The 25,303-nt window shown below is 44.7% G+C and overlaps 3 protein-coding genes across 5 annotated transcripts in view; 2 read left to right on the top strand and 1 right to left on the bottom strand.

Annotated features, from left to right (window-relative positions):
• Positions 1-2,329, top strand: part of RHPN2 (rhophilin Rho GTPase binding protein 2) — a 57,125-nt gene extending 54,796 nt beyond the window's left edge. Inside the window, exon 15 of one of the 3 annotated variants that reach the window (XM_082862350.1) lies at positions 1,003-2,329. In XM_082862350.1, the coding sequence (XP_082718476.1) occupies positions 1,003-1,269 (267 nt within the window). In that variant the 3' untranslated portion in view covers positions 1,270-2,329. Of the gene's footprint in view, positions 1-475; positions 967-1,002 lie in introns of those variants that run through there. The other 2 variants (XM_082862351.1, XM_082862352.1) reach the window with 2 other exon arrangements.
• A 968-nt stretch (positions 2,330-3,297) lies between these two features.
• On the bottom strand, positions 3,298-4,996 carry FAAP24 (FA core complex associated protein 24). The gene is made up of 4 exons (XM_082862353.1): positions 4,882-4,996; positions 4,621-4,760; positions 4,295-4,447; positions 3,298-3,551 (listed from the first exon to the last, which is right to left on the bottom strand). Exons 1-4 carry the CDS (start codon positions 4,985-4,987, stop codon positions 3,303-3,305), a joined length of 648 nt encoding a protein of 215 aa, XP_082718479.1. The 5' UTR covers positions 4,988-4,996; the 3' UTR covers positions 3,298-3,302.
• A 615-nt stretch (positions 4,997-5,611) lies between these two features.
• CEP89 (centrosomal protein 89) overlaps positions 5,612-25,303 on the top strand; it is a 78,449-nt gene continuing 58,757 nt past the window's right edge. The window contains exons 1-4 of the mRNA XM_082862959.1: positions 5,612-5,720; positions 8,738-8,844; positions 14,269-14,427; positions 17,188-17,374. Of these exons, the coding sequence (XP_082719085.1) occupies positions 5,682-5,720; positions 8,738-8,844; positions 14,269-14,427; positions 17,188-17,374 (492 nt within the window). The 5' untranslated portion in view covers positions 5,612-5,681. The remainder of the gene's footprint in view (positions 5,721-8,737; positions 8,845-14,268; positions 14,428-17,187; positions 17,375-25,303) is intronic.

Raw genomic sequence — 25,303 nt, 5'->3', positions numbered from 1 at the left:
AAGATTTAGACACGTGCAGTGGTTTCCAGCTGTGCTCCATAAGGCCCTGAGAGTGTCAGAGAGGTGCCCCAGGAAGATTTGGGGACTGGGTAGTGGGGAGCATGCTGGATGAGGACAGGAAACAAGTGAATGAGAGAAAGGGAAGACTTGTGAAAGGGAGCAGAGATATTGCAGTGGTAGCTGGGAGGGGACGTAGGGGTAAAGGAGAGTTTTTCAAAGGTGTGTGTGTTGATAGCACAGTTAGCTTGTGTGCAGTTGGGAAAGGTTTAGGAGACAGGAGAGCAGAAAGGAGGGGATACCTGGAGGAGACAGGGAGTGAGAGGGTCCAGGCACATGGGAGGGCATGTCTTTAAACCGGTGAAATAAACAGAACTTAATGGTTAAAATGGTAAATTTGACGTTATGTTTATTTCACGTTTAAAAAATTGGAAAAATTTAATATCCTCATCACATGGACCCTGTACTGTCTTTAAAGAGAATGAAGTTGATCTGTATCTGTTGGTGTGCGCTGAAATCCAGGATACATTAAGTGAAGAAAGCAGGGTGCGGACAAGTGTGTGTGGTGTATTCCTAAGGAAAGACAAATGGTGATTTATACTTACACACATATCAATACCTGTATATGAATGTTATCTCTAAAAGTGTAACAGATAGTGGTTACCTCAGGGGAAGAGCCTGAAAGCCCAGGTAGGAGGGACACCTACTGTTCACCTCATGCATTTTCATATCATTGACCATGAGTATATATTACTTTTTCAAATGTAATAACCTTAAAAGGTAGTGGTCTCTAGCCTAAACTACTACTACTGAGTATATTCCTTAAGAATTGTCCTTGTTGTTAAGAACCTAATTCTGTATAAGCATTTGTCACTGAGTTTCAGAATTATGTCAACGTCATTTTAAAGAAGATGCTATGAGTGCAGAATCTGAGTCTCAAACTTCGCAATCGTTTCTCTGACATCTTGACTTCTAACACCTTTCTCTTCCTTTTTCTGTGTGCAGCATAGTAAATGTGCCACATACTCTGTGGGGATGCAGAAAACTTACTCCATGATCTGCTTAGCCACAGATGATGATGATAAAACTGATAAAACCAAGAAAATCTCGAAAAAGCTGTCCTTTTTGAGTTGGAACACCAACAAGAACAGACAGAAGTCGGCCAGCACCTTGTGCCTCCCATCGGTTGGGGTCAGGGTTGCGGGGCCTCCGGTCAAGAAGAAGCTCCCCTCTCCGTTCAGCCTTCTCACCTCCGACAGTTCTTTGTACTAACGTGAGGAAACAAAAGCGTTTCCGTGCTGACTGGGCCTTCATATTTGTGCCATAGCGGAAAATTTCTAAATATTCTCAAATCCCATTTTCTCACAGCGTAAACCTACAATTGATATGTTTTTATGAATGACAGTAACAAGAAACCTCTAGAAATTTGTGGAAAACAAACTTATTAGGGGAGTCTCACCATATTGCTGCAAGTTATTTATTATATAAAGTATTGTAAATAGAATAATGTGGACATATGGCTGTTTTTAACGACTATAATTAAGACTCTTAGCTACTTACTATCCGAGTTAAATTAGGATTTCCTATACTGGTCCTATTTGTAAGTTTCCAGACTTGGGTGATAGACGGATAATTCCTTATCTCAGAATTCAGATGACCCCAAATTAAGGCAGGGCAAGGGACAATAATGATAGACTTTAATTTGTGTTACTAAAAACTGTCCCAAAGAGCTCCTTCCTAAGGGGAATTCATTAACCTAAAACAACAAGATTTTACTATTATTTCTAAATAATATGAATGCTGTTTCCAGATAAAGTCTAGTGCCAAATTTGTCATGACTTATTAGATAAACAACCATTTAGGAGCAACTTTTCTTCTATTTTATGTCATTTAAAAGTCGCTAACACAGTGGCAGTGTTAGATGAAGATGCTGTCTACAAGGTAGATAATATACTGTTTGATACTCAAAACATTTTTCATTTTGTTTAAAGTAGAAAGTACATAGTTGTATATTTTAAGAGTCTTTAAGAAGGGTTAAAAACATTGTATAAGGTCAGGATGTAAATGATTCAAGTTTAGAGCTCTATTTGACTTTTTAAAATGACATTCTTACCAACTGATTTCTCTTGCTATATGTTGGATGACACTGTGACTCTAATAAGATTCACTGTTGGCATAGTACAAGTTATATAGCTTTTAAAAATATATCACTGACATGTAATTTTGAGAATTAACAAACTTAAATATTTTCTAGTGTGTAATATCAAAAGGGAAACAACCATATTTGGGAAAGTGTATCCATTGCTCTTAGGGCTATTTTTGTATAAATATTTACATAAATGCATTCATTTGCCTGAGTTAATGGTTTCCACTTTGATTTCACTTTAATTCCCTCCTCTTTCAAATCATTTTTACCCTAATGCACAAAATGTTATTGTATTTGATTTTTAAAAATTACTAACATTTCACAAAACAGGACTTAGCTCTCAAGTTATCTTAGTATCCCTGAAAACATATAGCCTCTTTAATTGTATTTATTTTTTGAATGAGCAGTTGTACATTTTGATCCCCAGGCTCTCCTCTCTGGATGCAGCTGCACCTGCCATTTTCCCTTTTCTCTTCCCATTGTTGGGCTATACATTTACAAACACATTCTTTCCCTCCCTCGCACACATTGGCTTTTTATTTTAAAATGGGAACTCTGGACTCCAGGCTTTCTGTGTTCAGAAGTCATGCTCAGTGATTACAAACAAACTGTGCAGCTACCCGGAAGGGAGGGATGGAGGGAGAAAGGAAGGAAGGAAGAAAAAAGGCAGGACAATTGTTTGTTTACACTGGCAGCCACCCTCAAAGCACAGGTGTATTAAGACCAGACCTGAAGAACAGTGGCTCTGCCAGAAGGAACAAGGGGCTCATGGTACACAGTGCTTCATTCATTGTAGGTTTGTTTCCTTTAGACGGTCACATCCACCACCTTCCATGATAGATACAGGTGAAGGTCACACATTAAAATCTGCCCAAGCCGGCTTTTTGCTGAATCTTGAGAGTCCCTGTTTAAACCGACTCCCTTAGGAAGGTGTCCACCAGCCCTCTTCATGCTAGCAGGGTGCGGGCAGTGCCATCTGGGGCACACTACCTGAAGTAAATACCTGAGCCCAGAAAGCAGGGCAGGACAACTGGCAGGTGCCATTCAGGCCTCACTTCATCCTTCCCTAGTTTCTGTGAGAGGAAATATTGTTTCTTAATGTGAAAGAAAACAAGATCCTGCGGTTCGTGGTGTAAAGGAGATGCCGTGGGAAGAGCCATCACCTGGACTGGGTGAAGAACGCATAAATGTGCTGGGCCACTGACTGTCCAACCACCGGCTCCAGTTCTTGGATGGAAGCATTACTTAGTTGCTGGATACTTGGAAACCTCTGGAGCAGGAGAGGAGCTTTAACTTTCCCGACTCCTGGGATCTGTTGCACAGTTCGAAGGAGGGCTGGCTCGGAGATCAGAGCTCGTTTCTTCCTGAGTAAAGGGTTCTTACTGGGCTCTTTGGTTTGCTCTTCAACCTGAACCGAGATGAAAGGAAAAGCACATGAGTGCCCTCTAGAAGACTGGAGGTTTCTTAAAATTCTGTTTTGTGGAAATTTAGTTTTAGTTTTTCCATTTGGTTCAGCTTGATTCACCACTGCAAATATTCTCATATATAACATGAAGATAATTTTTCAGGCATCAGTAAAATTATGAAAAGATGAACTATATGGAAAACCACTAGGTTAAAAAAAACCCAACACATGAACTTGCAGACAGAAGTGCAGACAAAAGATACATGGCGGGACTTCCCTGGCAGCCCAGTAGTTAAGACTCTGCCCTTCCAATGTAGGGGGTGCAGGTTCGATCCCTGGTCGGGGAACAAAGATCCCACAGGCCGCGTGGCCCGGCCGAAAAAAAAAAAGAAGAAAAAGATACGTGTGGATGAGGCGAAGAAGCTGTTGACCGTGTCACCAGCCTAAGTGCAGAATAGTGCATGATGGAGTCATCACAGCCTGGGAGGCTAAAATCAGGTCTCCAACTTGATTGCTTTGTTACATACTTGCCTAGAATGGAGGGCAAGCTCAGCTAGCTGCAGAGGCAGCTTCTGAACTTAAATTCCTCAAAAAGGTTTTAGAAACCAAACCAGTCACTGATAGAGAGTGACCTGATGGATTGTACCTATAATAAGGGCAGCTGTCTGTCAGAGTAACAGGTCCAGGAAGGTCAGTCAAGAGTCCTAACACAGGCCTATCGTGGAGGAGTAGGAATCAGTACTTACCAACTGGATAATGAGACAGGACGCTTCCGTCTGGCTGGCCACTGGAAGCAACACCATCCCCAGATCCAGCACAGTAAATTTCTGTACGGCTGGAAAGTACTGTTCACTCATGTGAGTTTTCTCAACTACTACAATCCCTTGAAGTTTACTGGACTTCAATGAAAAAAAAAGACAGGAAACTATTTTGTAACAAAATTCCATTCAAGACTAAGAAGCTATCCAAGGGTGCTTGGAATGGCCAATGGTTTTATATAAATTATTCCAAGGGATAGACAGAGGGGGGATAGAAGTCAATTTTCAATTTGTTTCTTTAATTCAGTACTTACGTTTCTAACCCGAACAAGTCTCTTTCTGTAGCCATTTCCTGCCACCAAATCAGCTTCGGTGATATAAAGAATGCAGGATCTGCTAGACAAGTAAAAATCTACCGGTGTCAGGCCATCCTCAAAAACGAGTTTAATTTTTCCTTAAAATACAGAAAAGAAAATAAGTTCCGTGAGCTTTGGATGAAAAGACGGCAGTAGGTAGAACGTTTTTAAAAAGTGGGCTAAGGTGAGAGAGGGCTTTAGTAGAGGGAGCCCACCGACCTTGCATCCCCTGTGCCAGCTGCGACCCGCGCCATTTCTCATTGGCCACAATGTGCCCAAACGGCACGTGCATGGGGCCTGTGCCATCAGGGGTGTTCCCTTCCATTGGCTGCCTGGATCTAATGAGCGGAATACAAGACGGCACTTGAGCAGGCTCTCCGGCACACGGCCCCGCATTCCACTCCCAGCCCCGGCCTCTTTGGCAGGGGCCCGTCTGCAGTGTGTTCTTTAAGAGGCTTGATTATTAGCCAAAGCCTAAGAACCAGGAAATTCCTGCCCTAGAAGCCCCGTCCCTCATCTGCGTCACCTGCCTGGCCCCTGACACTCCCGCGCCGTGGCTCCTCCATCCAGTCCAGGGCGGGGGCCGAGCCGGCCAGGGCCCAGTTCTGGGTCTCCCGCGGCATTACCTGCGGCGCCCCACTTCCGGGTTCTCTCCTGCGCGCTCTCCACGTCCTTTATCCTGCCCGCCCTCTGCCTGCCCTGGCGCCGGATAGGCTATGGCCTCAGAGATCGACACGTGACTGGCCAATAAGAGAATGAACAGCGCACACCATTTCCGCCCTGGAGAGGATTTGAGAGTGCCCGCTGGTTGCCATGAGCGACGGGTGTGCAGTAACCTTCCCTCTGATTGGTCTCGGGAAAAGCAGAGCCAATGGCAGACGTGGTTGTTGCGAAGTCGGTTGCGTAGAAAAGGCGTCTGGGGCTAGGCCCGTTGGAGGTGGCGCGCTTTAGGGAGTGTTACTCGGTTCTGAGATCTGCTTGTCAGTCCAGTGCCGGTCTGGCCAACCCCCGCAGCAAGGATGCTCCTGGGGGTCCGGAGAGGCGGCAAGAGGCAGTTTGTAAGTATATCTGCGCCCGGCCTGCGCTCTGGCCCGTGGGGCCGGGAGTTAAGTGGGAAGGGGTTGGGATTTGGGATGGAGGCAAGGTAACGGCACAAGAGGAATTGTTTTTTCTTTCGAGAAGCCCTGAATTTTCGTGTTTGGAACACGGATCCTCTATCCCAGTGTCGGCCTCAGTCGATAGGACTCGCCCTGTCTCACCTGTAACTTTCGCTCCGGTGTCGGGAGTTCACTCCTGCCGGCACAAACTTGCTCCACTACTGAATATTTCTCAGTGGGAAGTCATTCTTGATTCTTTCCTCCGCCGCGCACCATGTACACCCCACCAGCAAGTTCCATAGATTCCACCCACCAGATGCATCTGGCAGGCGTCCCCGCTCCCACCCCGCCCTCCATCATCTACCTGCACTGCTGCAGCAACTCCTCCCTATTTCTCGGTCTCCGTTCCTGCCCTTCCCCTAGGTCCGTTCTCCACAAAGCAGCCAAAGGGATTCTTTTAAAATGCAATTCTGATCGTGCCCACTGCCCACAAGTCACACACACAGACGCTCCAGCTATTCCCACCTTTAGATTTATTCAGGCCTTTGTCTTTGCTCTTTCTTCTGCCTGGAATGCTTCCCTGCAGACCTTACCATGGCCACTCTGGCACTGCGGGCGCACACTTCCAGGCTCATTCTCTGACCCCTCCTCCTATGATACTTCTTTGTAACCACTGCCCCCCACCGCAATGGCGTTGCTCCTGTCTCCCTTTTCCATACTTGCCTGGTGAAACCCCAGATCTACTTACATCCAGTTCTCCATAAACTTAATAGTTTAAATACAGAGAAAGCATTTTGATAAGGGTACACCTGAACTCCGTTTCAGATTGGGATCAGAAAGCATGTCTGACTTGGCTTCCTGTTCTCAGCCCTATGACCTGCTGAAGTCATTTTAGACAGGTGGATGTTGAGAAGCAAGGAAGGCATAGTTGAAGCATATTTTTCCAGTGCAATTTTGCTAACTCAGCATCTTTATTGAGGTTTTTGTTGTGTTACTGAGTTCCTACTGTGCGTGTGCCAGATACCCACAATTGATTGACAGCCTATGGCCCCAAAGGCTAAAGGGTAGACAAACCTATAAGTCAGTCATTCAACACAAAATGGTGAGGGAGAAAGTGCCGAAGAGGCATATACTGGAAGGGGCAGCAAAGTCAGCCGAGAGAGTTGACCTGGGCCTTGGGAGGAGTAAGGAAATAGAATTCCAGGTGGAGAAAACAGCGTGTACAAAAGTCTGACAAAGAGTCATTTGCTACGTGGGAACAGGAAGGCAATTCTGAGTGCTACAGCATGTGTAGGGATGAGGAGGGCCCGCCAGAAAAGAATCTGGGGCCACTGATAGGAACCAACTGATAGCAGCCTTAGCAGCCTTCTGTGCCAGGAGAGGACATTTCTCTGTCAACCCGAGAGTTTTCATGCTGGGTTGAGGTAGGATCATCCTGTGTTTTATTAGAGACTAGAGGCAGGAGAACCATAGTTAGGAGATGATTATCGTGGTACAGGGGAGAAATGTTCAGCATACTATGTGAGATTCACTCTATCAAAAAATAAATAAATATACAAAACTCACGAGGCCTTTTCGAAGGACCTTCTGGATGCCAGCCAGGCAGTGGGGGATGGGGGAGGTGGCAGACAAGTGTATATCCTGGAGAATGGTGGGATTCAGCAGTGGCTGCTCTTGGGGTTGGCCATCAACGTGGGACTGGGGGTGGGGGGCGGGAGGGCTGCAGAAGCCATTTGGAAGGTCTGCTCGTCCCTCACTCCTGAAGTATGCCCAGAGCCCTGGCTCTTCCCCTTGCTTGCACCTTCCTTTTCGCCCCCGTACCTTGCGCCCACCCCAGCCTGATTAGTCTTCCCCGGGGCCACTTTCAGTGGGTGCTTCTCACTAGGTCACAAGATCTCCTTAGTCTGGTATCAAAACTCTTAAATGGAAACAGTCCCCACTCTGACTCCAGCTCATTTTGCTAGCCTCTCCAACTCACATGCCTCTGTGTTCCAGCGAACTGGAGTGCTTATTTCTAGAACACTGCCACTAACGTCTTGCTTCATTCCTTTGTTCCTTTTGCTCCCTCCTCCTGGAATGCCTTTCTATCGCAATTCCCAAATGTGAGAGCAGTGGCCATCTTTGAAGACCCAGTCTAAATGCTCTGAGATTTTCTCCAACAGGACATCATTAGTCCCCTTGCTGGCCCCCAGATCTGAGGGAGCCCTTCCCTCCCTGGGTCACCTCAGCACTTTGTCTTTACCTCTGCCTTGGCACTTTCCATGATTCTGTGTTGTATTATAAATATCTGGGTGTTTCTCCTCTGTACTGTCCCTCCTTAAAGATGAGGACAAGATTTTCTTCATTGTCGTGAAATGCTGTCATGGCATTTTGCCTCTAGTAGATACAAATGAATGGCTGGTGCACAGGAAATGAAGATTGGGTTACACTCAGAAACTTCTCAGGGCCTCCCAGTTGCCTAAAGCAGGGTTCTCCGACTTTCATTGTGTGTGAGAACTAGTTTTTGTTACTCTGCATCCTTGAGATAAACTACCTAAAGTCCTTATTAAGCCCCTACCAGGTGTTAGACAATGTGCTAAGTGCCAGAGTTCCAGGGTTGATAAAGACAAGAAGGTTGCATGCTCTTAGGAAGCTTCCATCCAGCCGGGGGGGCGGCAAGTGAGTAAGTAGGGTCATCAGGGGCAGTGCTGTGAGACCAGTTGGGGTGCTGGAGGGGGACTCTGCGGGATGGTCAGGGAAGCTGTTCTGAGGAAGGAAGGGCCAGAGGGTTCCCACCGAGGGCAGCTATATGGTGCTCCCTGCATGGGCACGTGTGCCTGGCCAGATGGGGCTTGAGGATGGCAGGGGGAGGAGTGGACCTCCTGGTGTGACTAGATCCCTGGGTGACCAGTGCAGGTGTTCCCTCCCAGGCCCAGGGAGGTGTGGTCGCAGTCCCCAGAGATGATCCCATTGACCTCTGCTGGGTTTCATTTGTGCAGAAACACATCATCCGTGGCCTTCTCCCTGCAGCCAGCATCGCACCGAAGCCAGCTGTGCCCCGCACACCTCCTCCACGTGGCCCCAGCCCCTCTCCAGAGAGACCAAGGTGAGTCTCGGGTGAGCAGGCACTGAGGTCACCCTGAGCTCAGCCACCAAGTGCTGGGTCCCGGAACTGTTCAGATGGGTAAGAAAATCACAAGGAGGGTGATTAGAATCATGTCCTTTGAAATACGTATCACGGTTCCATAACGAAGCACTTAATATGGTTTCTCCGTGGGATAATGGTCTGTTCCTTTCAGGTCTGTGGAGTTCTCACATGTCATAATTGAATGCAATTTTTCAAAATATAAAACACTGAAGCACAAATATTTAGGTTGATAGTATGTTAAAAGGAATTTGAAATGTGCACATAATTTTCTTTTTAAACACAAGTCTGCCTTTCAGAAGAACTGCTTTGCAGGAAGGAAGGAGAAGTGAGCTCACTTGCCAGGGCCCGAGATACTCCTATCCTTCAGTGCTCCTAACACACCAGAGAGCTGACTTCTTTTATACCTAAGACCCCTGCCTATGCCCTCCAAAATTTTAGGCACAGGAGAATTTTAGACTTTCTTTTTAATCCATAAAATACATGGATACATGGCTTAACTGTTAACAATGAGAAATAATTTCACTCAAGGGTGGTACCTTCTTTTAGTGTTCTTTGAATATTGTATGCCTCCTGATAACAAACACTTTGAAATATTTTTAGTGTTTGTTTTTTCCTTCGGTACAATCTTGATAACAAGAAGAGCCATTTATTAGTGTTTCCTCTGTGCCAAGGACTCTGGTCAGTGCTTAAGAAGCACTGTTTCATTTCATCCTCTCAACGATCCTGTGAGAGAGGTCCTGTTGACATCTCTGTTTTGAGCTCAAGTGTTAGTCATTGGCCCAGGGTCTCACGGCTGGTGGGTGGTGGCATCGCTGCGATGGACTTGTAGGTCTGTCTGGCTCTTCAGTGTTTGTGTGAACAACCATTAAGTTGTGTCATTAGAACTGAAATGTTTATGTAGCAGCAGTAGTGAGAGAGTTAGCTTCACATTCCATTATAAAGCAGAAAAACAAACAAAAGACCACGTCATTTCGCGGCAAGCATGCTGTAGACTCGTTAGAAAACCTTTGTTGTCTCCTGTGTTTTCCAAAAATATATTTCTGGATTATAATCTTTATTAGCCCCAAATAATCAACATGGTTTTGGCAAATTTGGCCTATTTCTAGGTTATTTTACTCTAAAAACTAATATTCAAATTAACCTCTGACATTATTCCACTTCGCGTCTAGCGTAATAGTGTAAGAATCTTCCAGCAATCACTTCTGTTTCCTCCTTCCCATCCTTTGCTACTGTCGTTATATGTTTTAATTCTATATGTTACAAACCCCACAATATGGTGTTCTTATTTTTGCTTTAGATAGTCTTTTATCTTTTTCTAAAGCAGTTTTATTATATAATGGGTGTACAGTAAGCTGTACATATTTAAATGAATAATTTGATGTTATGACATATGTTTATACGTGTGAGACCATCACCATAATCAAGATAATAAATGTGTCTATCATACCCTCAAGTTTCCTCATGCCCCTTTGTAAATCCTCCCTCCTTCCCCCTCTCACTTCCCATACCTCGGCCCAGCCCACCCTCATCCCCCTCCCAGGCAGCCATCCATCTGCTTTCTATCACTATAAGATTAGCCTCCATTTTCTAGACTTTTTTATAAATGGAATTATACAAAATACTTATGCTGGGTTCTTCCACTCAGCATAATTATTTTGAGATTCATCCATATTGTTGTGAAAATCGGTAATTCATCCTTGGAATTGCTGAGTGATATTCCATTGTATGAATATGCCACTGTTCGTCCATTCACCTGTTGATGGATATTTGGGTGATCTCTAGTTTTTTGGCTACTAGAAATAAAGCTGCTATGAATATTTGTGCACAAGTCTTTGGACCTGTGGTTTCATTTCTCTTGGGTAAATATTTAGGAGTGGAATAGGTGCGTCATATACTAGGGATATATTTAACCAGAAACTGTCAAACTATTTCCAAAGTTGTTACTCCATATATGTTCCCACCAGCAGGGTATGAGTTCCATTTTCTTCACGTGCTCACCAATACTTGGTTTGATCAGGTGTGTGTGTGTGTCTGTGTCTGTGGCTTTATAACTATTTGACAATTAGCCATTAGCTCTCATTCACGTTGACTGTCTATAGGTTTATTTATTTATTTATTTATTTTTGGCTGTGTTGGGTCTTCATTGCTGTGCGCGGGCTTTCTCTAGTTGTGGCGAGTGGGGGCTACTCTTTGTTGCCGTGTGCAGGCTTCTCATTGCAGTGGCTTCTCTTGTTGTGGCGCACGGGTTCTAGGCTCACGAGCTTCAGTAGTTGTGGTGTACGGGCTCAGTAGTTGTGGCTCGCGGGCTCTAGAGCACAGGCTCCGTAGTTGTGGCACACGGGCTTAGTTGCTCCGTGGCATGTGGGATCTTCCCAGACCAGGGCTCGAACCCATGTCCCCTGCCTTGGCAGGCAGATTCTTAACCACTGCACCACCAGGGAAGTCCCTGTCTATAGGTTTTTGAAGGTGGTGACAGGTGCATAGATAACAATGTACAGAGCTTGTTTGGTGAATCTTCATCTTCATTGCACTTTCTGGACAACCATACTGATAAAGTATGGGATGTTCCTTATTCCTTTGGACCAGACAGTTTTGTTGAGCCTGGAGTCCATGTGCACATCTGTGGTTCCTGTCAACTTCCTGGCAAATTTCTGGATCTCTTCAGGTGTCCAAGGGTCACCTTTCTTGAAGCTTGCTCCATGGATGTGCTTGTGAACATTGGTGGGTTATTCTCTGGTCACCACCTCATTGATGGCAGACTGGCCCCTTCTTCTCTCCACCCTTGTTTGTGAGAGCCATTCTGCCATGCCCAGGTTGAAGGGATTGTCTTAGCCAGTCTTTTAAATTTTGGACATTCTAATAGGTGTGTAGTGGTATCTTTATGGTTTTATTTTGCATTTCTCTAGTAACTAATGGTGTTGAACATCTTTTTTTTTTTTTTATAACTTTATTTATTTATTTATTTTTGGCTGCATTGGGTCTTCGCTGCCGCTCACAGGCCCTCTCTAGTTGCGGCGGGTGGGGGCCACTCTTCGCCGCTGTGCGCGGGCCTCTTGTTGCGGTGGCCTCTCGCGTTGCAGAGCACGGGCTCCAGGCGTGCAGGCTTCAGTAGTTGTGGTACGCGGGCCCAGCAGTTGTGGCTCACGGGCTCTAGAGCACAGGCTCAGCAGTTGCGGCGCCCGGGCGCAGCTGCTCCGCGGCATGTGGGTTCCTCCCGGACCAGGGCTCGAACCCGTGTCCCCTGCATTGGCAGGCAGACTCCCAACCACTGCGCCACCCGGCAAGTCCCTGAACATCTTTTCATGTGCTTATTTGCCATTGTATATCTTCTTTGGTAAAGTATATCTTCTTTGGTAAAATCTTTTGCCCACTTTAAAAAATTGGGTTTTGTTCCTATTACTGTATATATACACTATTCTGGATATATATTCTGGATACAAGTTCTTGTATCACATACAAATCACATACAAATATGTGATTTGCAAGTATTTTCTCCCCGTCTATGGCTTATCTTTTCATTTTCTTAACAGCCTTTCAGAGAGCAGAAATTCTTAATGTTTATGAAGGTCAGCTTGTCAGCTTTTTCTTTTACAGATCATGATTTCAGTATCATATCTAAGAAATCTTCGCCTAACCCAAGGTCGTAAAGCATTTTATCCTATATTTTCTTCTAGAAGTTTTATAGTTTTAGCCTTTACATTTAGGTCTGTGATGCATTTTGAGTTAATTTTTGTGTATGGTGTGGGAGGTATAGATTCAAGTTCACTTTTTTGCACGTGGGTATCCAGCTGTTCCAGCACCATTTGATGAGAGTTACCTATTGCCATGTAAGTAATTACATCAAAACTTAGTGGCTTTTTTTTTCTTTGCCATGCTGTGTGGCTTGTGGGATCTTAGTTCCCTGACCAGGGATTGAACCCGGGCCCTCGGCAGTGAAGGCACGGAGTCCTAACCACAGGACTGCCAGGGAGTTCCCAAAACTTAGTGGCTTAAAACATAAAACAATAGCATTTTTAATCTCATACCTTACTATGCTCTTTAAGTTATTTTTTCCTGTCTGTATTTCATTTTGGTTATTTTCTATTGTTTCACCTTTAATTTCACTAACCTACTGTTAATCCTATCCAGTGTAATTTCCATCTCCTGAAGTTCAAGTCTTTTTAATAATATTCCATGTCTCTACTTACCTTTTGGGACATATGGAACATAATTATAATAACTGTCTTAATGTCCCTCTCTGTTACTTCTAGCGTGTCAGTTCTGAGTGGGCTTTGATTGATTATTCTCTTCATTATGGGTCATGTTTTTCTGTCTCTTTGCATGCCTAGTTTATGTATGTTTGCATACTAGACACTTTTGTGAGTTTTACCTTGTTGAGTGCTGGATATTGTTGTATTCCCACAAGTCTTCTTGAATTTTTTTCTGGGATGCAGTTAAATTCCTTGGAACCAGTTTGATCTTTTGGGTCTTGCTTTTATGATTTGTTAGGCAGGGTCTGGAGCCGTGTTCAGTCTAGGGCTACTTATTCTCCACCACCTTTAGAGTACCCAGTGTCCCATGAAGTATAATGTGTTCCCATCTGTGTGGTGGGAACAGTCACTGTCCGCAGCCCCGTGTGAGCACCTGGCGCTGTTCCTTGCATCCTCGTGGATGGCTCTCCCCCAGCCTTCCGTAGTGTCCTCACACTCTTGCATTGACGAGCATTTTGCTGAGCACTCAGGGGCCTTCTGCAGGTTTCTGGAGTTCTCTCTGTTCAGCTCTTTCCTTTCTGGTCTTCTGTCCTGCAAATTCTATCTGCCTTGGTGTTCCCTGACTCTCCACTCCATTTCCACACCTCGGCCTGGCTCCGCCTCATTTCCTTCTCCCTGTGCTGTGACCTGGAAGTTTTCTCAGGCAGTAAGCTGGGACAATTAATTGTTTATTTTGCTCTTTCAAGCGGGAGGGTAAACCCATTACTCTGTCCTTTATTATAGTTTTGAATAATTTGCAAAATTTTCAAATTCCTTTTCATTTCTTTTATATCTTTTTATTTCTCCTTTTTTCCCCCCATTCTGATCTTTCATTTTAATAGGAACACTACTTGAATATAGACTGCCTGGATTACAGACCTGGTTTCATCTCCCATTAGCTAGGAAAGCTTAGACAAGTCATTTAATGTCTTTGAAAACTGGAGATGACAGTAATATCCATTCATACAGTTGCTGTGAGAATGAAGTGAGATTGTGCAATGGCACATAACAGGCTACAGGCACGTAGCCAGTAGATACACACTGAACACTGTAGAACTGAAAGTAAACCTTGATTAATTCATGTATCCTGTTGTTCAACCTTCACCTTGAGGGTTCGTGTCTCACTGGCTCACTGGGATGTTTTTGTCCATAGATCTGCTCTGGCTGCAGCCATTCTAGCAACAACATTGACTGGCCGGACTTTTGCCATTCCTCAGCCTCGCCGGAGATCCCACTCTGAGAGTGACACGACCTACCTTGAAAAGGACAGTTTCATCGAGCCCTATGCCACCACCTCGGAGCTGAGGCATCGGTAAGGACCATGTCACAGGTTCAGCTTCCTCTCGGGGCAGAGGCAGGGCAGTTCTGAGCGTGTGTGTGGGTGCATGTGGGTGCATGTGGCTAGGACTAGAGCTTAGTACTCGGGATTTCATCTCCAGTGTCAAAGGGATACTGTCTTGGGACATTAATCAGTCTTGAATTGTATCCGAATTTTCTCTAGAGTGGATCTTGTTAAATTATAGCTTGTGAAGACACCGGTTGCTTTCATGGCAGCACTGAGCTGGTGAATTCAGTGTTGCTTTTAGCCACAGCCTAGATGGTGAGAGTTGTCAGTCTCCAGTTCTCGTGTATCTCCTCTCTGAACGGTCACACTGAATTTACCTTTGTTGACGCCTACTGTAGCCTTTCTTCTTTAACATCACTTTCTCTACTGCTTGAGCTGGATTAGAGCTGACATAGGGCCAGGAGCCAGGAAGGTTTCCTCCTAAGGGAGAGGGCACTGGGGGAGAGCTGCGGGCCATACAGGAACCAACTGGGAATGGGTTGGGAGGTGGTCAGTGTGGGGCTGGGATGAGAGAAGAGGGAGCATGACACATGTGAGCAACTGAAGGAAGACATTTGTGGCTGGGAGGAGTCAAGTGAGGTGGGGAGTCATCCGAGATGGTGCTGGAGGAGTGGGCAGGCTGAGGGTGCCTTTGGTATCCTGTTCTGAGGTTTGGTATCTCCCCCAGGAGCAGTGGGAAGACCCTGAGGACTTTAAGGGCTTGTGGGGTGGAGGTGGGGGATGCATCACTAGATTTGCCTTGTATCTGCCATGTTTATTCAATTTTGGTTTTTGAGTTGTTTTTAACATACCAAAATGTTCTTTATTTTTATGTATTAAGAGCTAGCAGTCTTTGTAGTCTCTGACATTATTGTCAAATCTAGGAAGATCTTCCCTATTACAGCATTATACAAATGCTCAGATATTTCCTTCTAGGATGTGTTTATAGTTTTGGTTTTTGAATTTTAATCTTGACTCCATTTCTGAGATGTTTGAATATAGCCTGTTTTTCTCCTGGTAAGAATTTATACTTTGGCTGAATAAGAACTGAAGATGAGGAAGTGATTCTGAAATTCATTGGAAGGAATAAGCAGATAAGACCATAAGAGGAAATCTGGAAAGGAAGAATAGTGATTCAGGGGGAGGGCTGCATTAGCCCCATCATATATATATATATATATTCTAATAAATGTACTTATTTATCTTTGGCTGCGTTGGATCTTCGTTGCTGCATGTGGGCTTTCTCTAGTTGTGGCGAGCGGGGGCTACTCTTCGTCGCAGTGTGCGGGCTTCTCACTGCAGTGGCTTTTCTTGTTGTGGAGCATGGGCTCTAGGTGCACGGGCTTCAGTAGTTGTGGTGCACCGGCTCAGTAGTTGTGGCGCACGAGCTCAGTTGTTCTGTGGCATGTGGGATCTTCCTGGACCAGGGTTCAAACCCCTGTCCCCTGCACTGGCAGGCGGATTCTTAACCACTGCACCACCAGGGAAGCCCCAGCCCCATCATATTTTAAAACATTTAGTTGAAGTAGTCAGAGTAGAGGTGTGCTGGTTCAATGATAGAGAGGTGCACGTGAACACCCTGAGGTGAGCCTCGTGTTTGCAGGCATACTGAATCTTTAATAAAGGCAGCCCCACAGATAAAGGGGAAGGAAAGGATTCAACAGTATATTCATTAGCAGTATTAGAAAGAAGTCAGCTTTGAGCCATTCCTCATTCATACACCAAGACAAATTCTTATTGAATGAAAGGATTAACTTTTATATACATAGAAATAAGACCATGAAATCCTATACCCAATCTCATCAAGCCTCTCAGACAGAGAAGCCTGCTGTGTACCTCCGAGCTAAGAATTTGGAAGGTTAAAAAAAATTTTTTTTTTAATCATCTGTATGTTAAAAAAATTTATAGTCAAAATAAGATCAATAGAATAGGAAAAATATTTATAGTAGATACAAAGTCAGGGTTTTAATTTTAGTAGATGGAAAAGTTAATTTCATATTGGAATGGGCGTAGTAGAGGCAGAGTAGATAAATAGACAAAGGCCATGAGCAGATAATTCACAGCAGAGGAACCAGGGCTCACATCGAAATACGTGGAAAAATATCCAGTCTCAGGAAGAAATGCACATTTTTACAGTGAGATTTCAATGATTTTGGCAAGTTTTAGAAAATTATTACCAACATAGTTGCAGGTTGGGGAAATGATTTTGCGCGGGCGCCTGTGGACCCACGAAACGTTCCTGCTGTTGGTGGTGTACTTTCCGTGTGTGTGTGTGTGTGTGTGTGTGTGTTTATACTGTTTGACTCAGCAGTTCTCCATATGGTTGTTTGTTTCATGGGACTAATCCTCAATACAGAAGAGATTTGCTACACATTGACATTCATTGCAGGGTTATTTATGATGGTGAAAATTTGGGGAAAAAAACCTAAGTAAGGGGAACGGGTGATAAAACTGGTGTATGAACCTAACCTTTTGACTTTAAAAACTTGTTAACGAGGAGGCAAATTGTATATGTATGCAGTGATAATAACTATAAAAACCTAGGTGAAAAGCTAGAAAGAAATGCTAACAGTGTACAAAGAGATGGACTTGTGGATGACATCACCCTTTAGCTTCTGTATATTTCGTAACGTGGTCGTAATACTTTACAGAGGAACTTGAGGCAGTGCATTTAATACCCGTATATGAACCTATGTGAAGCATTAAGTGGCTTGTTTGTTTGCTTTGCTCTTGAATGTTCTAATACAGACCACACAGGCAGAATGAGACAGGAAGAAGATCCTCTTTGCCATCCTTTGAAATGCTGGGCTACGAGGAGGAAGAGGACTCTGACACGTACCTGTCAGGCAGCCACAGGGAGTCGGGGGACACAAGTGCTCGCAAAGAAGAGGGAAGCGTCAGCGACGCCGTGTATGCCGTGCCACACAGAAACCAGGTGCTTGCATCGTTCCAGCGTTTCTTCTGCACCTTGACGTTAACTCATAGTCAGTTGTGTCAAGTGCGTTAGTAAGGATTTTCCTTTTCTCTCTTCGGCAGTTAATGGCTTTTGTTTGGGGGCTTATTTCTTTTCAACATGTCCAGTCTCATTTTCTGTCTTGTTAGGCTAAAATTCAAAACTCTTTCCTTTATCTTTCAAGACAAGTCCTTCAAAAACAGAGATAAACATCTTCACATTCTTTTTTTTTTTTTTTTTTTTTTGCCGTACGCGGACCTCTCACTGCTGTGGCCTCTCCTGTTGCGGAGCACAGGCTCCGGATGCGCAGGCTCAGCGGCCATGGCTCACGGGCCCAGCCGCTCCGCGGCATGTGGGATCTTCCCGGACCGGGGCACGAGCCTGTGTCCCCTGCATCGGCAGGAGGACTCTCAACCACTGCGCCACCAGGGAAGCCCCATCTTCACATTCTTAATGTAGGTTTCCATCCGGTGCTGGTCATCCTGCTCTTTCCTTTGACCCCCCAAAGCTAATTTTCCTGTCACTTTTCTGTATCGATGTGTACATTGCAATGTTTCTTCAAATTCATGCCTGACAAGAGGAGGTATGATCACTCGTCTCTCCTTAGCAGCAGACGTTCTTTGAGTGCTTACCCTGTGTGAGTCTGTAAATCAAACTCTCACATGCATTGATTTCCTGCTGTCTCGCTGACGTAGATTCCGTTTACGGCCCCATCACACATGGGGGAGCCGAGGTCCAGAGAGGTTGAAGGAGCCCATTTCTCCACCATTGCCTGCGTGCCCTGGTTTAAACACTCTGCTCCCAGGGTTTTGGAAACTGGATAGCGCCATTTCTTTAACAGCAAAGGACAGCACCATAATTTCTTTTTCCTTTCTCGCTTTCTTCTTTTTCACCATCACTATAATGTGTTATTTGTAGTGAGTATACTTATAGACTTGTAACATCAACTATAATATATGCAGATTGAATATATTGACTATCCTCCACTATATTGAATCACATTTTAAGTGACGTCAGGGAACTTATTTTGAGGAATCCTTATGTGAGTATTTCAGAAACTAACCATCACTTTCTAGCATATACAGACTTTAACATGCAGAGTTAGGTTTCTCTACAGCAAGGAGCACTGGCCAGGCAGGCAGCTGCCAAGAGCCCAAGGAGGTCAGCTGCGGGGCTCTGACAGCCTGTGTGAGCTCCCCCTGCCCCTCTGTCTGCACACTTCCTGGGTAGTATGTTGGACCCAGGTTACAGATAGAGCTGTATCACTCAACGATTTTGGAAGTAAAGCTCGCTACCACATTTCCCTCAGAGGACAGAGATTATAGTGACCTGTACAACCTCCTTTGTCGTTAACAGAACAGATAGTTTATTTTTCAGCCTAGTGTGTCATGGTGGCTGTAGGACCCATGTGCAGTGTGGAATTTTTTTTTTTTTTTGGCCGCTCTGTGCGGCATGTGGGATCTTACTTCCCCGACCAGGGATCGAACCCGCGCACCCTGTGTTGGGAGTGCGGAGTGTTAACCACTGGACAGCCAGGGAAGTCTCGGAAATGTCTTTTATTTAAACATTTGAAAAGTAGAGCAAGGCAACAAACACTGGCGAGGCCTGGTGAGGGTGTGGAGGAGCTCTCTAACGCCGCCGGGGTGGAGTTGACGCCACCACTGTGGGGAGCTGCTCGGCACTGTCTGTTAGAGCTGAATACGTACATTTTCTATAACCCAGCCCCCTGCAACTGAGAAGCAGAAAATAGCATAGCACGTTAGTGTTCTCATGCTCCAGAATGAACAAGTATTGACATCTTATCTTTTGTTTCTCGTTTTTTGTTTTTTGGGTTTTTTTGCTTCAGATTTTTTAATAAAAGAAAGAAAATTATACTTAGGGTTGAAATCTTTATCTCCCATCTGCTCCATCCCTGGATAGCCATCTTCTCCTGGATTGGGGATGTGTTCTAGAAGTCTGTTTTTTGTTTGTTTTTTTTTTGTGGTACGCGGGCCTCTCACTGCTGTGGCCTCTTCCTGTTGCGCAGCACAGGCTCCGGATGTGCAGGCTTAGTGGCCATGGCTCACGGGCCCAGCCGCTTCACGGCATGTGGGATCCTCCTGGACCGGGGCATGAACCCGTGTCCCCTGCATCGGCAGGCGGACTCTCAACCACTGCGCCACCAGGGAAGCCCTATATATGTTTTTAATTGTACAGAGGTCACCGTACTGAATCAATCTTTACACCTCTTGGCTTTTTCACTCAGCATTGAAGTTTTGAGATGGATACATGTTAATTTATTTGTCTACTCACCTCCTGATGAACATTTAGGTTATTCCTTTGCACGTTTGGTACATGTACCTATGTGTGCTTCTTCATACTAGATATTGACGAATTGTTCTCCAAAGCAGTGGTTCCCAGTTGCCTTCCCAGCAGCAGTATGTGCGTGCCGGTCTCCACCTTTCTGTACATCCCAGCCAACAGGAAAGCCTTTCCCTATACAGCCCAGGAGCCGGAGGTGGAGTATTAGTAACTGATTGCAGTTGCAAGGTCTTATCATAACCTGAACATTGTCCTAGCCGGTTGCAGATGGCATGAATGAAGGGGCCCTTAAGCTGGAAGGGGATTTCAGTTTCCCACAGCCTTACAATACAATAGGGGGAGGAAGACACATTGACCTTTTCTGAGCATTTGATATTTGCTAGGCAGCTCACACATGCCGTTTCATTTACTTCACACCCCTGGCGGTAAGTGTGTGAAGAAACAGGATAAATAACTTGCCCAAGATCATCCAACCAACCACCCAGTGGCAGAGGCTGGATTCAGATCAGGGCAACCCAGTTTTCCCTGTTTAGAATTAAAATTTGTGTTTACAATCCTTGTGCCTATCAAGAATATTTCTTAGACATAGAGCTTTTTTTGTTTTTTTCAAACTGACCAAGTAGTCTTAAATTTATCATATGATTAAAATACTTATCTTTGAAAAGAATCGATGTGTGCAGCATGTAAAACTGCTGTTTCATCACTAGATGGCGCTAGCTCTGAAGGAGATACTGCCAATGGGAGATGTTTTCATTAAAAAAAAAAAAAGTAAAATTGCCCTCCTTATTTTTACTATAGACATTCTATAATCTCAGGTAAATAATTTACAATTTTATTCTTTTTTATCGAAACTAGTAAGTTAAGGAAACAGACCAACCCACATCAGGCAATTTGGATATAAGTCTCTACCTCATGCCTCTCTCTGTGTTTCAGGGTAGTTTGGGCAAACATCTTCATGTGAGGTGTGCACCCACTCAGAAATGGCCTAACAAATGGAAAGCAAGTCTTGTTTTCAGCAGTTGTCTTGTTGGTGCCACCCAAAAGTAAGGCTGCAAGGGAAGTGGGGTGCGTGAACGTGTGGTCAGTTCCCACAACACTAGGGCCCAGTGGAAAGAGCAACGCCACGGACAGAGACCTGAGTCCAAGTCCCAGCTTCTCTAGTTCCCAGTTGTGTGACTTGGGAGGTCTGATAATGTGTCTGTGCCTCAGCTTCTTCATCTTATAAAGGACTGTGTTAGGGAGGAAACTGTCTTTGGGTAGGTAAATAATTCAACACTTACTTGTTGAGCGTCTGATTGAGTACTAGGTATTGTGCTAGGTGCTGGAGAATCAGTATAAGACAGAGTCCATAGTCACACAATTAATAATTAATTAAAGGAAGGGTACACGGTGGCATGAGACCACATAACCTTTTCTGAGAGGACTGCTGAGAGTGACAGCAAAGAACGAGTTAAGGCCTTTCTTCTCCCCTTTGAGGTCACTTGATTTTTCTGCCTGATACCTTTGTAGGTTCATTCTTTTATCTTTTGAAGTTCAGTAATATCACCAGGATTAATCGTGGTGTTTATTATTTTCTGTCCTTTTTTCCTGAAATTTAGTGCATATAATTTAATTCTGCAGACATAGACTTTCATCTCCCTTTTTTATTTTCAGGGAATATTTCCTCCCCTCTTTTATTTTATCTTTGACTGGTTTCATGATCCGTTCATTGTTTCTCCGTTGGGAGCACTAGTTATGCGTTTGCTGGATATCCTTTGTCTTCCATGTCTATTATGTTTTCTGTAATCCCTTGTCCCTCCATTTCCTTTTCAGCTTCCCTTTGTGTGATTTACTCTGTCTATCCTCATCTCTCTCAGCACTTGGTCACTATGTTTTATGGCTTCTCGTATAGCTTTTACCTCTGTAGTGGTTCTATTTTGCCTTTTGTTTTTGTGAGTTCTGCTGATTTACTTCACACATCTTTCTGTTGCCTTATCACTTTACCTGATCTCCTGGATCTCTTCTTTGGATTCCTCATGTCAGACTGTGCTGTCTTTAACTTCTTTGAGAGTATAGAGCTGGATTCTGGATGGCAAAGGTGGGCTCTCCCAAGTGTCTCCCTTTAGCTTCTCCCACCCTCCCTTCTGCCCTGTGGGAGTTACTGTACGTCTCCGGGGACCATCACATCCTTGCTCTCAGTGCACCCGTCAGAGGATCACTGTGGACCTTTGCAGCCGTGACAGTTTGTGACTGTCGGAGCATCTGCATACCTGACGTCTGAGGAAGTTTGGCGGCTTCTGGCGTTCTCCCTGTCTCCCACATTTCATAGGTTTGGTAGCTGTTTTCTGGCCATTGACTAAGCTTGCTTGCATTTTTTCTTTTCATTCTTTCAATTGATTTCAACAGGTTTTAAGGGAGGAGAGTGTAGTCTAATTGCCTGCTACCATTTTCAAGAAGTCACCGATAGGATGTTACTGAAGCCCCTCTGTCACACATTCTTGCTCTTGTTGTGTTTGTGGATTTGCAGAGCATCTTGTCATAAAATATCATATATTCATTCATGTTGTTCATTTATTCATCCAGCCAACTGCCAACCAACGAATATTTGAGTGTCCGCCATGTCCTTGGATCCAGAGAGGAATCATTCATGCAGGGGTAAACCAGTTATCTCTAGAAACTTCTGGAGGCCAAGGAGTAGTAGGGAATCTTTTGCTGCTGTGGTTGAGGATTAGGAATGTTCCCCTTCTCTCTCCACAGTTTTTAATTTTTAATTTCTTTAAAATTTTCTTTCTGTTACACAAGTATACAAGAATCCCCATGTCTTATAAAAACGTTTGATACTGCATGTAAAGGAAACACTGCCCTGAAACCCTGCCGTTCCGTCCCTCCTCTTCTCTCCAGGACAAGCCTCTGCGATCACTTTGATGTCTGTATCATTTTCTTGGCTACAAATAATCAAACAGGCAAACAAAAGGTTTAAATAATAGACCTTTAACTCTCTCACATAACAAAATCAAAAGGTAGGAGATTCCAAATTGTTTCAGCTGCCTGTCAAAGGCTGGCACCTGAGATTCTCCTGGCCTGCTCTTTGTGGTCATCAAATGCAGTGAGTTCTTCCTGCAGACAGGAGGAAGCAGGGCAAGGTCCTTCAGGCTGCGCTGTGTTCATTACAGGGAACATTTTTTCCTGGGAGCCTCCCAGCAGGAGACTCATTGGTCACATGCCCATCCCTTGGCCAATTACTGGCTAAGGGGAAGAGGGTTACTATCACTATGGGCTGAGCCCACTTGCACCGAACAAAATCAGGGTTCTCTCAGCAAGGTAGAAGCGGGGCCCTGACTGCCAGGTGGGCTGCGGTGCCTGCAGTCTCCCTGTCCACATTTACACGTACACATCCCTGTGCAGATAGGAATGTCCACGGTTAGTGTATGCACGTGTAGACCATTGACTCTGCTCTACCAGTGCAAGCACCTCTGCATGAGCTGGACCCCCATTGGTGGAGGTAGAAGGCCAGGATCTCTAGTCAGGCACCAAGCTGTCACTCCAGCCAATTTGCAGAAGCCACCAAGAGTGAGCCCTGCCATCTTCCAGCGGTGGGGTCTCCTCCATGCAGCAGTGAGGAGGCGTGGATTCACAAATGCTTATTTCCCTTACCATAGCGTACCAAACCAGGGGAGGTCCAGCATGCTGTCGCACTTACAAAGGTCCCAGTGCAGGCCCGCGCGGTCTCTCTACCCTACAGATCAAAACTACCCCTCCCAGAGTTAGTCCTTGGTCCACTGCACAATCTGACCACACTCTTGCCTGGACTTTACCCTGAGGTGGAGCTAACTGAACCCTCCTGTTGCTCCACCACTAGTGTCTGTCCCTTTGGGCTGGGGTTCTTAGGTTGGCATCATTGATCTGAGGTGGGGCATCTGGGAAGGTGCCAGTGCCGTTTGGGGCTGCACCCTATGCGTCCTCAGGGTTAATCACCGCTGGCTCTTACAGTTGGCTCGCCCCACAGTCACAGGAACCTAGACGCTGCAGCTTCTTTGCCATGTTGCCAGGTTTTCCAATATCTTGCTTTCACCTCCAAGTAAGAGAAGATGTCACAGATTAGCTTTGCATATTTTTGAGCTTTATATTCATGGAATCATAGAACGTGTATTATTTTGTACCTGACTACATTTTTAGGTGTGTACAAATTTAAAATTATATCTTCTTGGTAAATTGAATAGTTTTGTCACTATGAAGTGAACCTCTCTATCTCTAAAGAGGTTTTTTGCCTTAATGTCTATTTCATCTGACATTCTCCATCTTTCTTTTTTTTTCTAATTAATTTTTAAATTTATTTTTGGCTGCATTGGGTCTTCGTTGCTGCGCATGGGCTTTCTCTAGTTGCAGCGAGCAGGGGCTACTCTTCGTTGCGGTGCACAGGCTTCTTGCTGCAGTGGCTTCTCTTGTTGCGGAGCACGGGCTCTAGGTGCGCGGGCTTCAGTAGTTGTGTCTCACAGGCTCTAGAGCGCAGGTTCAGTAGTTGTGGCGCGCGGGCTTAGTTGCTCCTTGGCATGTGGGATCTTCCCAGACCAGGGCTGGAACCCGTGTCCCCTGCATTGGCAGGCGGATTCTTAACCACTGTGCCACCAGGGAAGTCCCCTCCATCTTTCTTTTGTTTGATATTTGCGTGGTCTATTTTTTTCCAACCCTTAATTTTTTTTGGCCATGCCACGCAGCCCCGGCAGTGAGAGCGCCAAGTCCTAACCACTGGATATCCGGGGAATTCCCAACCCATCCTTTAATTTTAACCTTTCTGTATCCTTATGTTTAGCTCTGTCTTGTAAATAGCATCTAGTTTTTTTTTTTTAAGTTTACTGAGATATAATTCACATACATACTATTCATCCATTTAATGTTTACAGTTCAATGCAGCATATGGTTTTTGTTAACCAAGTTTGACCAACTTTTCCTTTGTCTTTTTACTGGACCATTTGGTTCTTTTATGTTTAACATATTATATGGATATATTTGAGTTTAAATCTGCCATCTTTATTTTTCCTACTTGTCCTATTACTCTGTATCTTTTTTCCTCTTCCATTCTTTTGGATTGGTGATTTTTTTAGTTCTATTTCTTTCCCTCTACTAGTTTGCAAATTATACTGGCTTGTTTTCTGATAATTACCCTGTAAATTGTAGCATGTACATTTTACCCTTTAAAATCTGAGTTAGTGTCCTAACCAGGAGGAGGATGAAGGAGGTTAGGCCAGGGCTACCGACGGATGAGGGAAAGGCCACTCCTGGCATCCCTGATGGCAGCACTGTGGCTGAGTTGGTGGGCTTCTTCCTCCCTTCCTTCAGTACCCAAACAATTTTTGTTTTAGTAACCAGGTGATTTTCATACTCAGAAGTATGTAATAGTTTTAAAAATGTTTTAAATTAAAACTTTTATATTAGAGTGTTTTTAGAATATTGTCACAAATTCTTTAGGCTTACTTATCGATGTATGAAATATACACAAAAGGCATATAAGCCGTAAGTGTACAGCTCAGTGAATTTTTACAAAGTAGCCCCCATCCAGATTAAAAGAAAAAGAACTACACTACTAGGACCCCAGAAGTCCTCCTCTGTGACCGAGAGGACTCACTACTCCCC

This window comes from Leucopleurus acutus (assembly GCF_964270905.1).
Source record: "Leucopleurus acutus genome assembly, chromosome: 20".
NCBI lineage: Eukaryota > Metazoa > Chordata > Mammalia > Artiodactyla > Delphinidae > Leucopleurus > Leucopleurus acutus.
Note: the sequence above shows the minus strand (reverse complement) of the source record. Positions and strands in the feature narration are given on the sequence as shown.